The sequence below is a fragment of the Oncorhynchus mykiss genome, chromosome 18 (assembly GCF_057628025.1).
Source record: "Oncorhynchus mykiss isolate SJ-2025 chromosome 18, ASM5762802v1, whole genome shotgun sequence".
Classification (NCBI taxonomy): Eukaryota; Metazoa; Chordata; class Actinopteri; order Salmoniformes; family Salmonidae; genus Oncorhynchus; species Oncorhynchus mykiss.
Window position 1 is genome coordinate 43,817,413 of NC_143039.1, and position 12,218 is coordinate 43,829,630.

Genomic DNA, 12,218 nt, shown 5'->3' on the forward strand with positions numbered 1-12,218 from the left:
GTTACAATGAAACTGAGTAATTATTTTATTCTTGACATGGATCTAGTGTGTTCTTTGTGGTTGAATGAATCCCATCTCTACCTAACCCATTGCCTTTCACAATTCAGCATATTTGGACATTTCATAAACAGACAACACCGGCCACATTAAATGTATTAAACAACTATTTATTCAGACAGAGCTTTGGAAATTGTTTTCCTGCTGTGACCATTTGGTTTTGCACAATGTCTCACAGTTGTCTTGCACAAGACTCAATACAAATGTAATTTCATTTTTTTTGGGACAAAAATAAACTCCTAATACAAATGCTTAGCTTGATCAGACAGTGATATGCAAGAAATTACAACCTGTACCCCCCCCCATCTACCCCTTTTGTGCCCTTCCTTTCCTCAACCCCTTGCATGGCTGGTGTTTAAGGTGCTACAGAGTTCTTGGACACTTGATCTTGAGCCCATTTCATATACTTCACAGGAGTTTATCACAATTAAATGGGTAGGGTGAAATGGGAGTTAGTTTCCTTATCATACACTGCTCACTTGCCTTTGGCTGGCGCATACGTGCATCATATGCAATAGATTGTACCATTCAGTGAGCGTTGTACAAGTACAAAAGAGTAACTTGTCTTTCACTAGTGGAAGAGGGGGACTCCGCCACATGTCAGGTTGCCTGGTTAAACCCTAGGTCTCTCACATTTGTCTCAATCCCATGGCTGGTCGTTCAGGAAAAGGAAAAAACAGCATTTACAATTCATGTATACACAGACCGATACACATACAATCAAGAGAAACACTCATTGCAATAGAAATATGATAATAGTCCATGTCACATTGGGAACAGTTCATGTTTCTCACCGCATGTTATTTTCTTGGCTGCAGATAATGACAAATACTCATTCTGACTTGAGTCAAAAAGGCTCTGGCAAACACTTGACTTCTGCACCTGGGCCGAGTGCAGTAGGCACAAAGCGGAAACAGTCTGAATTTGTCCAAAAAACACGTTGCAAAATGTTTTTTTTTTATGAATGTGACCCTGCTGTCATCTTTTCCTGTGCAGCACTGTGTCCAGCAACAAAACCCCCAAGGCCAGTTTTTCAGAACACTTAATCCAGATCGAATGATCCTGTGTGTTCAGCTCATTTTGCTTTGTAGATTTAAATGTTACAAAAACTGTCCCCAGACTATTTGCTCATATGTGGCCAATTCTCCACAAAGCACAACTGTACACAATACAATACTGCCCACTCCAGCCTTCCCATACACTATCCTCATGACTCTTTACAATAGTTTTAGTCTGTTAACCTATATGATAAAGAACTCTTAAATCGTGTGATTATATCCACTATACAGTGCATTCGGAAAATATTCAGACCCCTTCCCCTTTTCCACATTTTGTTACAGCCTTATTCTAAAATTGATAAAAATTACATTTTCCTCATCTACACGCAAAAACAGGTTTAGAAATTTTGGCAACTGTATTCAATAAAACCAAAAAACGTATTCAAACCCTTTGCTATGAGACTCAAATCATTGATTGGAGTCCTTTTCATCTTTTCATCTCCAATCCATCTTGATTGGAGTCCACCTGTGGTAAATTCAATTGATTGGACATGATTTGGAAAGGCACACATCTGTCTATATAAAAAGGTCCCAAAGTTGACAGTACATGTCAGAGCAAAAACAAAGTCAGGAGGTTGAAGGAACTGTCCGTGGAGCGCCGAAACAGGATTGTGTCGAGGCACAGATCTGGTGAAGGGTACCAAAACATGTCTGCAGCATTGAAGGTCCTCAAGAACACAGTGGCCTTCATCATTCTTAAATGGAAGAAGTTTGGAACCACCAAGACTTTCTAGAGCTTGTCGCCCAGCCAAACTAAGCAATCGGGAGAGAAGGGCCTTGGTCAGGGAGGAGACCAAGAACCCGATGGTCACCGACAGAGCTCCCGAGTTCCTCTGTGCAGATGGTTGTCCTTCTGGAAGGGTCTCCCATCCCTGCAGCACTCAACCAATCAGGACTTTATGGTAGAGTGGCCAGACGGAAGCCACTCCTCAGAAAAAGGCACAGGACAGCCCGTTTGGAGTTTACCAAAAAGGCACCTCAGACCGACCATGAGAAACAAGATTCTCTGGTCTGACGAAACCAAGATTGAACTCTTTGGCCTGAATGCCAAGCGACACGTCTGGAGGAAACCTTGCACCATCCCTACGGTGAAGCATGGTGGTGGCAGCATCATGCTGTGGTAATATTTTTCAGTATCAGGGACTGAGATACTAGTCAGGATCGAGGGAAAGATGAACAGAGCAAAGTACAGAGATCCTTGATGAAAACCTGCTCCAGAGCGCTCAGGACCTCAGACTGGGGCAAAGGATCACCTTACAACAGGACAACAACCCTAAGCACAAAGCCAAGACAATGCAGGACTGGCTTTGGGACAAGTCTCTGAATGTCCTTTGTCCTTGAGTGGCCCAGCCAGAGCCCTGACTTGAGCCTGATTGAGCAATTCTGGAGACCAGAAAATAGCTGTGCAGCGACGTGCCCCATCCAGATGAATTGCAATTAATTGCAAAGTCCCTCTTTGCCATGCAAATGAACAGAATCCCCCAAAAACTTTTCCCCTGCATTTCAGCCCTGCCACAAAAGGACCAGCTGACATCATGTCAGTGATTCTCTCGTTAACACAGGTGTGAGTGTTGACGAGGACAAGGCTGGAGATCACTCTGTCATGCTGATTGAGTTCGAATAACAGACTGGAAGCTTCAAAAGGAAGGTGGTGCTTGGAATCATTGTTCTTCCTCTGTCAATCATTGTTACCTGCAAGGAAACACGTGCCGTCCTCATTGCTTTGCACAAAAAGTGCTTCACAGGCAAGGATATTGCTGCCAGTAAGATTGCACCTAAATCAACCATTTATCGGATCATGATGAACTTCAAAGAGAACGGTTCAATTGTTGTGAAGAAGGCTTCTTGGCGCCCAAGAAAGTCCAGCAAGCGCCAGGACCGTCTCCTAGTTGATTCAGCTGCGGGATTGGGGCACCACCAGTGCAGAGCTTGCTAAGGAATTGCACCAGGCAGGTGAGTGCATCTGCACGCACAGTGAGGCGAAGACTTTTGGAGGATGGCCTGGTGTCAAGAAGGGCAGTAAAGAAGCCAATTCTCTCCAGGGAAAACAGCAGGGACAGACTGATATTCTGCAAAAGGTACAGGGATTGGACTGCTGAGGACTGGGGTAAAGTAATTTTCTCTGATGAATCCCCTTTCCGATTTTTTTGGGGCATCCTGAAAAAAGCTTGTCCGGAGAAAACAAGGTGAGCGCTACCATCTGTCCTGTGTCATGCCAACAGTAAAACATCCTGAGACCATTCATGTGTGGGGTTGCTTCTCAGCCAAGGGAGTGGGCTCACTCACAATTTCGCTTAAGAACACAGCCATGAATAAAGAATGGTACCATCCCATCCTCCGAGAGCAACTTCTCCCAACCATCCAGGAACAGTTTAGTGACAAACAATGTCTTTTCCAGCATGATGGAGCACCTTGTCATAATGCAAAAGTGATCACTAAGTGGCTCGGGTAACAAAACATAGATATTTTGGGTCCATGGCCAGGAAACTCCCTAGACCTTAATCGCATTGAGAACTTGTGGTCAATCATCAAGAGGCGGGTGGACAAACACAACCCCACAAATTCTGACAAATTCCAAGCATTGATTATGCTAGAATGGGCTGCCATCAGTCAGGATGTGGCCCAGAAGTTAATTGACAGCATGCCAGACTTTTTGCATCAACTTCATATAATTGTCAATAAAAGCCTTTGACACTTATGAAATGCTTGTAATTATACTTCAGTATTCCATAGTAACATCTGACAAAAATATCTAAAGAAACTGAAGCAGCAAACTTTGAAAATTAATAATTGTGTCATTCTCAAAACTTTTGGCCACGACTGTAGATTGAGAAAAATAATTGAATCTATTTTAGAACAAGGCTGTAACAAATTGTGAAAAAGGTGAAGGGGTCTGAATACACTGTAGCTCTAATCCACATTATTAGGTCTGTCTTCTCTATATGACTTCACAGTGCAATGGCAGTTTAAGATTATATATAAAGTTGTTAGTGTATCCATCTGTACACTAGTCTAAAGAATATTCATACATTTGGTTCGTAAATCTACGGACAAATTATTTAATCGGTTAAATTGTAAACAGGAATATCCAAATACATTTTCCCAAAATTGTACTTGACGGTGATACGTTATTCTTTGGCTTGGAAAAAAAGTGGCTATAGTGATTAAAGAAAAACATCGATGTTATCAGGTAAATCCCATTCTCACCCTCCCTTAACTCAAACAAGCTCTAATATTTGGGGAATTAAACCTGAAATTCCTTCAAGGGGCAAAAACAAGTAATTCCATTTTGTCTAAATAGTTCTACGTTAACCACATATTACATAGGTTTTGTGGTGCAGTAAAATTACTTAGATCATCCCCTAATTTACTATTAAATCATTCCAATCATTTCATTTTGACTATCCACCAGTCCCATCCCTAAAAAAAAAAGAGTCAGCCAGCCCCCACCCCTGTGTGTGTGTGTGCGCATTTATGTACAAATTCCACAGAAAGAGGGCGATAGTGTCTTCGTTTTACTCACCCTCACGCTTGGGTATCATCCACCACCAGAGTGGTGTCTGTGTACTCTCCCTATCCAAGTGAGTCTCGTAAATCATTTGGATACACAAATCTTTGACTGGTTTGTGTTTCCTGAACTAGATATCTCTTGCTAAGAGTGAACTGCCAGTCATCCCACCACCACCCATCTATAGTCTAAAGCAGAGGTGTCATATTTCATGGAGGGCCTGGTGTCTTCTGGTTTTTGTTTCCTTTAAATAAAGACCTAGACAGCAGGTGAGGGGAGTTTTTTCCTAATTAGTGACCTTAATCAATCAAGTACAAAGGAAGAGCATAAACCCACAGACACTCAGCCACTATTGAGTAAGTCGGTCATTTCTGGTGTTTTGACGTGTGTATGAGTGTGAGCACCTTTCCTTTCCCTCCCTCTCCCTTACACGCTCAGCAGCCAGAAGAAGAAGAATATGGCCACGAACAGGAAGAGAGAGTCCTGCCAGTTGTTGCCGTTGCCTTGGTGATCGGCTGCATATGCGTCTGGGGGAACAGTGATAACATTGCAATGACTAGTCAACAGCTATCGCATCAAGGAATAAATGGATGGTTGTGTGTGTTTGTACCTGCTCTGTGGTAGGGGTCATTGGTGTTGAAGACTGTGGTGAAGAAGCCGAAAGGGAAAGCACCGATCCCAAAGGACATGTGGAAGCCATTGTCCCCGAACCCCTGGAAGGGCTGCAAGAAGAGGAAAGAAAGGAATAGTGGTCTCTCATTACAAATAGAGTAAACACAGAAAATAACCATGTAATAAACATATTAAAAGGATACTTCGGGATTTTGGCAATGAGGCCCTGTATCCATTTCCCCAGAGTCCGATGAACTCGTGGATACCATTTTTATGTCTCTATGTCCAGTATGAAGGACGTTAGAGGTAGTTTTGAAAGCCAATGCTATCTAGCGTCAGCGCAATGACTGGAAGTCTGAGTATCTGCTAGAATGATAAAATACCGAATTATCCCTTTAAACATCAATTAAAATCTAAGCGATGGAGTGTAAGACTCACCCCTCTGCTCTCTGGCTCTGTTCTCTGTCCCGGAGGACGAGGCGGGGTTTTCAACCTGGAGAACAAAACACCAGTTAACCAATGCAGTTTCTCAGTGTCACACATTCACAAATAATGACAGACAAAAAACACAGTGTACCTGGGGTCCTCTTGGCTGGAGCTCCCTCTGCCGTAGAGGGGGATGACTTTCTCTCTGCTGATGCCTGCTTTACACACAGGACACTGCTGTTGGCTGGGTCGCGTCTCCAACCACTGACACAGACCGAGGAGGGAGAGAAAGAGAGATCATATGACAGGTGAGACAGAAGCCATACCGTACCGTCTGTTCAATTCCGTCAGTCTATTGGCTTGCACTGACTTACTGCAACGTGCCACACACAGGGTAGATCTATGTGCTGTTCTGTGTTATGTAGAAGGATGAGTTAATATACTGTAGTAGAATGATTTATTATTATTTTTTTAAATTGGGGGAGAAAAACCCCCACATTATACCATGCACTTTCTGTGTCGGTAATATAAGAGAGTTGTGCAATATAGCACAAAACAGTGTCAAATACAAACAGCTGGGAACACAAGGCACTGAAGTAGTGTTGACACTATTCTATCAGAGTTAGCGCAGTAACTAATGAACGAAAAACATTGATTCTCAAAGGAGAAGGATATGCAATACTATGCATGGTGAAATGTACGTTACAGCTAGTGCTATAATCTAAAGCACCGCAAAGACAAAAAGGGGGTTCACATAAAACACTGGTGTAATGAATGGGAGCTTGAGAACATGATGAACTTTAAGCTGCACTGAGTCAACTGACTGACCAAGGTGGTCTCAGGTCATGTCATCGGACTGGGAGCTGGTTTCAACCAGTAGAAAAAGTGTAGCCTAATATTTACCACCACTGTGAAACTAAAGACAACACCTTTAAAATGGCATACTTACTTGATGAAGGCAGGGCCAGCTGTGAAAGAGGGAAGGAGAAAGATTAGTGTGGGTATTATGAATGGCGTCACCTAGAAACATGGTGACATTTGGAGCAACCTCCTAGCGACCTACTTCATCGAGTCTGAATTGATACACAGAGATTCTCAATTGCATACTCCTCGCATCCTTCTCAAAACCCATTGGATGAGAAAGCTGAGGTCCCGCCCCTCTGACCTTCTCCAATGGGTTTTGAGAAGGTGGTGAGGAGAGAAGACACAAGGAGTATGCAATTGCAAACTCTCCCATAGGCCTAGTTAGTGTGCTAGATTTTGGAATCCATATTCACCTTATTTTCCAGTAGGCCCCCCCACCTACAGGACGCATCTGGTTACCCTGTTCTGACCTTAACGATGTGAGTGATTAAAATCATCCGGGCTCCCCATCACTAATGTTAATTAGCTCCATTGGTCATCGCTCGTTAGCACAGTCTCGCCTCGCTGCTGGCCAGATTAATGCATTGTGGAAGAGAAGGATGGTACATGTACAGTAACACGGCACAGGTGTGGCATATCAAGAAGCTGATTTTAAAAAGCATGATCATTACACATGTGCACCTTGTTCTGGGGAAAATAAAAGGCCACTCTAAAATGTGCAGGTATGTCACACAACGCCACATATGTCTCAAGTTGAGGGAGCGTGCAATTGGCATGTAAGACTGTCCACCAGAGTTGTTGTCAGAGAATCAAATGTTCATTTCTTTACCATAAATAAAGCCCAGGACCTCCACTTCCGGCTTCTTCACCTGCAGGATCGTCTGAGACTAGTCAACCCGACAGCTGATGAAAATGAGGAGTATTTCTGGCTGGAATAAAACCCTTTTGTGGGGAAAAACTCATTCTGATTGGCTGGTCTAGGCTCCCCAGTTGGTGGGCCTATGTCCTCCCAGAAACACCCACGGCTGCACCCCTGCCCAGTCATTTGAAATCCATAGATAAGAGCATAATGAAATTATTTAAATCGACTGATTTCCTTATATGAACTAACTCAGTAAAATAATTGAAATTGTTGCGTTTATATTTTGTTCAGTATACATAAAATATCTAGTTATATTTTTCAGTTCAGTAATATGTGTTCCATCAAGTCTCATTGATCATCTGGACTGGAGAGTTTTTTCTGTCAAGGACAGTCTTATCTTACTCCTCTATAGTGACAGTGCCTCTGACACCAATCCCACTCTTAACCCCGGAGATGTAACTGAACTCCACACGAATGAGTCAATGCATGCATGTTTACATTACAAACAATGCAACTGTAGCCAACAACTTTGCAGAAACTTGAAGATCAACGCCTGCCGTTTGTAATACATGATTCAGGTGGCAATATTGGGAAAATCTAAATCAGTGATGACACGTGCTTAGTAAAAATCAATGATTGTTTAGTGTGAGTCACCAAAGTTATCCATTGCGCAGTGTCTAATAGTTATTAATACACCCAACGCAGAAACTCAAACACTGACTTGAGTTCCATGCAGCAACCAGGTGTGTACCAGAGAGGCATTCACTGTTACATTGCAAACGTCAGATTGATATAATGTTGCTGTAGCTGGCGCACAGGCGAAGCTGGAATGGGACATGAATCAAATTCCATAAGAATGATTTTGGCAAGATGCTGATGGCTAGGCAACTTCCAATAATGGACTAAAGAAGCCTAACGTTACTCCTTATAGACCAATCACCTTACATATTCTGTTTAGCGGCGAATTGGTAGCCTGGGTACTAACTAGTCTCTTTAGCTAATCCACTCCGTGTACTCCATGCCATGTGCCCATGGCAAGGAGTGGAACGTAAGATAAAGAGACTGGCCCTCAGAAAAGCGAATAAGTTCTGGAAGCCAAAACAGCTAAATACTCCATCTAAAAGTGAATCGATTCTCAATTGCGGTAATGTTCTAGAAACATAAACCACTCTACTTTCATATCACACAAAAAAACATAAAATGTAACAAACTGTACATTTAATTAATATTAATAAAATGTGCGAACATTTTTGTAAAGGCATGAGGTGATGAGCATACACCATTTTCAAATGCACTTTATTTCGATGGGTTGGCTAATGTATGAAGCTCAGCCAACCAACAATACTCATTCATGATTAACGTTCGCTATTAACTAGACCTCCAAGTTAGCCATCTTGCTTTTTAGCTAGCTAACATTTAACTATATAAAAATAAGCCTTGTGCATGCATTTGTCATCGACGTATGGGTGTGAACCAACAAACCACCAGCTTGTTATCGTAGAGAAACAGGCTAGCTGGAATTTGTTAGAAAAGATAAACAAGGCAATGCCAGATGACTAGGTATGTAAGCAAGCTGCTAGCAGCATACAACATTCCCTACTCGACGATTGATCAAAAGGATCCCCGCCTCGTACCAGAACAAGTGCCCGCACAAACTGATGACAGCGTCCCTTGCTGTGTCCAAACAAATGTTGCATTCGAATGTGGCCCGATCTGGCTTGCGTTCTGTCTCTCCGCCGCTTCCTCCCGGGCCATCGCGCTCGTTGCTGTTCTCACCATCCGTGAACCCTCCTCTGCTTGCAGGCCCGCCGTCACTCGAGGACCAGGGATCCGCGGCCGCCATAATTGTTTACTGAAAAAGTAATAACTCCGCCAGACGAGAGCTAGCTTCGAGATTTCACCGTACCTGTGCACCACCCCGCCCGTTTCCGTAAAAAAAAGAAACAACTGGGAGGAGTTTAAAGGTCCTGATCAGTCATTCGGATTCCCATGTAAAATAGACGTTTGTGACTGAAATATCACATATAATATTGTGGGGGGATAGAAATGCTAAAAATATAGGAAAACGTGCTTTTTCTCCCGTGGCTAACTACCAGAAAGTTTTAAAAACAGACTGAGTGGGTGAGTTGGCTTATATTGATGACTGGCAACCCTATGAAACGCCTATGTGAATGATGCAGTGAGCAGTTAATGCAACATTAATACACAAAGCAACTCACACAACATTGAAATTGCAAATCTCCCGTTTGGCATGTCTCTTGTGATGCGATTCACAGAAGTGCTGACTGATGTGTTGACATACCAACTGCATTATTGTTATAAACGACCCCCTTTCCCGTTTGGTCCTTTATGGTTGAAGACCTAGCTAGCCAGACACATTTTTATTTTATTTAACTAGGCAAGTCAGTTAAGAACAAATTCTTATTTACAATGACGGTCTACACAGGCCAAACTCGGACGACGCTGGGCCAATTGTGCCGCCCTGTGGGACTCCCATTCACAGCCGGATGTGATGCAGCCTGGATTCGAACAAGGTACTGCAGTGACGCCTCTTGGGAGCCCATAGAAATGAGAAATATATCAGTATCTTTGCCATAGATGAATAGTGTAAACGTTTTATTATATTTGCCGATAACCTACATCCATTTTTTTGCAAACACACCTTCTCCGATGTTTCAAGGTTTCAAGGCAGTACTTATTAAAATTAGGTAAGAGAATAGCATCATGTTACCATTGGTGTATTAAAATTATAGTTAGGGTGATGTCACCCTTTACTCTTAAAAATGTATCCAAATGTTTGACATGGAGAGGACCAGTAACTTTATGATCAAACTTTAAAAATGTAGAAGCAACAGTATTTTTCATACTTTCATCATCATCATACAAATATTTTCACTGTTCATGACCTTTAAAGTTTGTGACTAGATGGAATAGCCTACAGCTACAGACGAGATATACAGTTTAACTACCACTAGAGTTGTACTTAATGTTTTGAAGCCAGAGGACGAGTCTGAGTCTTGTGCATCTTTCTCGAGCTTTGACTTTTCGGCCTGAAAATCACTGACTTCATGATTTGACCTCGGTTTTTTTCTAGATCTCAGTTGTCTTGAAAGCACCAACTAGCCCAGGTACTTCCCACACAATTGCGGGACCTCAGTACTTGAGAAGCGGGAGAAAGACACTGGCGCGTTTGAGTGGTAAGGAGAAAGTAGCCGAATGTAGACGAAAGTCGGGGGAAGTAGCCTACATATGCACCGACAGTAAGTCGGACAACTTCATTTGTTTTGTTTTGGTACAGTCCACATGTAGCTTTGTTTTGGTCACAGGTCCAGGAATGGCTGAAGAATTGCAATATTTACCTGCAGTTAACCCTGCAGATAGCACTACTGGGCGATCTAAAAAGTCATAGTCAATCGATCAATAATATAATAATTATTTTAGCAAAAAATAAAATTTTCAATTTACAATCTGTAAAAAGAATGAGAATAGAAAGGTTCAGAACTTTTGTGAAACATCACAGCACAGTTGAAAAATATATGGCAAATAGAAATCCAATATGGATGGTGTTAACAGGTGAAGGTTGGGACTAATAACAACTAATACCAACAAGATAACTCATATAAAACATGCTGTGCCCGTAATACGTATATAGGTTAAGAACTTTTTTGAAGGAGCACTGTTTGAAAGATATAGCAAATAGAAATCAAACCGGAGGGACATCATACATGCATGGGAGAGGTTGAGGGTGGAGGAAGGACAAGACTTAAAAACAAACAAAATAAAACTATTGTAAAATAGACTGTGGCCATAAAATGTATATAGCATGTATAAGCTGGAAATACAGGCCTAAGCGTTGTTGTTCACTAGTTTGCTCCAATTGGGGGTAGGTGTGGTAGGGTAATAAAGGAAATATATATATATTTTTAAAGATATGTATGTATGTATATATATATATATATATTTATATTTGCAAAAAAATATATGGGGGATTGGAAGTGGAAATTACATTGATGGAAGCTACAATCTATCTGCAATATTAAAGCTATGGGTGTTTTCTGTTAAGAGAATGTGTTTCTTGTTAAAAGACTAAATAGCACTGAAGGGAGTAAGCAAAGACACTATGTGTAATCCTGGGATTAAGTGTATTTATTGGTGTAATTCTATAATGGCCTATAGTTATCTGTACTTAATCCTAGAATGGCCCGTAGTAATATTATAGTCCGATAATGGCATGTAGCAATCTTATAATTGCCTATAGTAATCTGTACTTATTATTTTCTGGAAATAATGTATAGGTGCGCCACCAATATAATTGATCCAAGGAACTAGGAAGGTGAAACCCCGCCTAGAGGAAATAACTTGGAAACAATGGTGGAGTAAAGCCAAGGGGATATGGTTATTAGCATAAAGTGGAGGGACTATGAAACCTGTATAAGCATGAAACTGTATAAAAAGAGTGGACTGAGACTGAGTCCGGAAGATGGTCCATGGGCCAGCTCGGCTTGTTACTTTATATAAAGTATATTTGAATTCACAAGTTCCGGTATCTGAGAAATGTGATTGAGTGAACATTTCCACGACAAAGCTGGTCTACCCCCTAAATTTAACAAAGAAAAAATAAATAAAGAATATAATATAAAAAGTCGGACAACTTCTGCTGTTTCTATGAAATGCGACAATGGCAGACATGGCATTCGCCTTTGTTATTGCCGACGAAGTGGATGCTATCTAAATTCCACTTCTCCTACACCAGTGGTTCCCAAACGTTTTATAGTCCCGTAACCCTTCAAACATTCAACCTCCAGCTGCAAACCCCCTCTAGCACCAGGGT

General features: G+C 41.8%; 1 protein-coding gene across 1 annotated transcript; it reads right to left on the bottom strand.

The window, feature by feature from the left end:
• Positions 1–151: 151 nt before the first annotated feature.
• On the bottom strand, positions 152–12,007 carry LOC110496109 (E3 ubiquitin-protein ligase RNF5). The gene is made up of 6 exons (XM_021571809.3): positions 9,022–12,007; positions 6,611–6,629; positions 5,813–5,925; positions 5,674–5,728; positions 5,234–5,345; positions 152–5,150 (listed from the first exon to the last, which is right to left on the bottom strand). The coding sequence occupies exons 1-6, from the start codon at positions 9,228–9,230 to the stop codon at positions 5,050–5,052; spliced, it is 609 nt and encodes a 202-aa protein (XP_021427484.1). The 5' UTR covers positions 9,231–12,007; the 3' UTR covers positions 152–5,049.
• Positions 12,008–12,218: the final 211 nt, after the last annotated feature.

Bases quoted from the DNA above. Each gene is read 5' to 3' on its own strand.
- LOC110496109 (XM_021571809.3), bottom strand. From the start codon at position 9,230: ATGGCGGCCGCGGATCCCTGGTCCTCGAGTGACGGCGGGCCTGCAAGC. The intron at 5,729-5,812 runs GTACACTGTGTT...TTTGTTCTCCAG, and splicing joins TCCAGCCAAGAGGACCCCAG to GTTGAAAACCCCGCCTCGTC. The intron at 5,151-5,233 runs GTACAAACACAC...CTGTTCCCCCAG, and splicing joins TGACCCCTACCACAGAGCAG to ACGCATATGCAGCCGATCAC.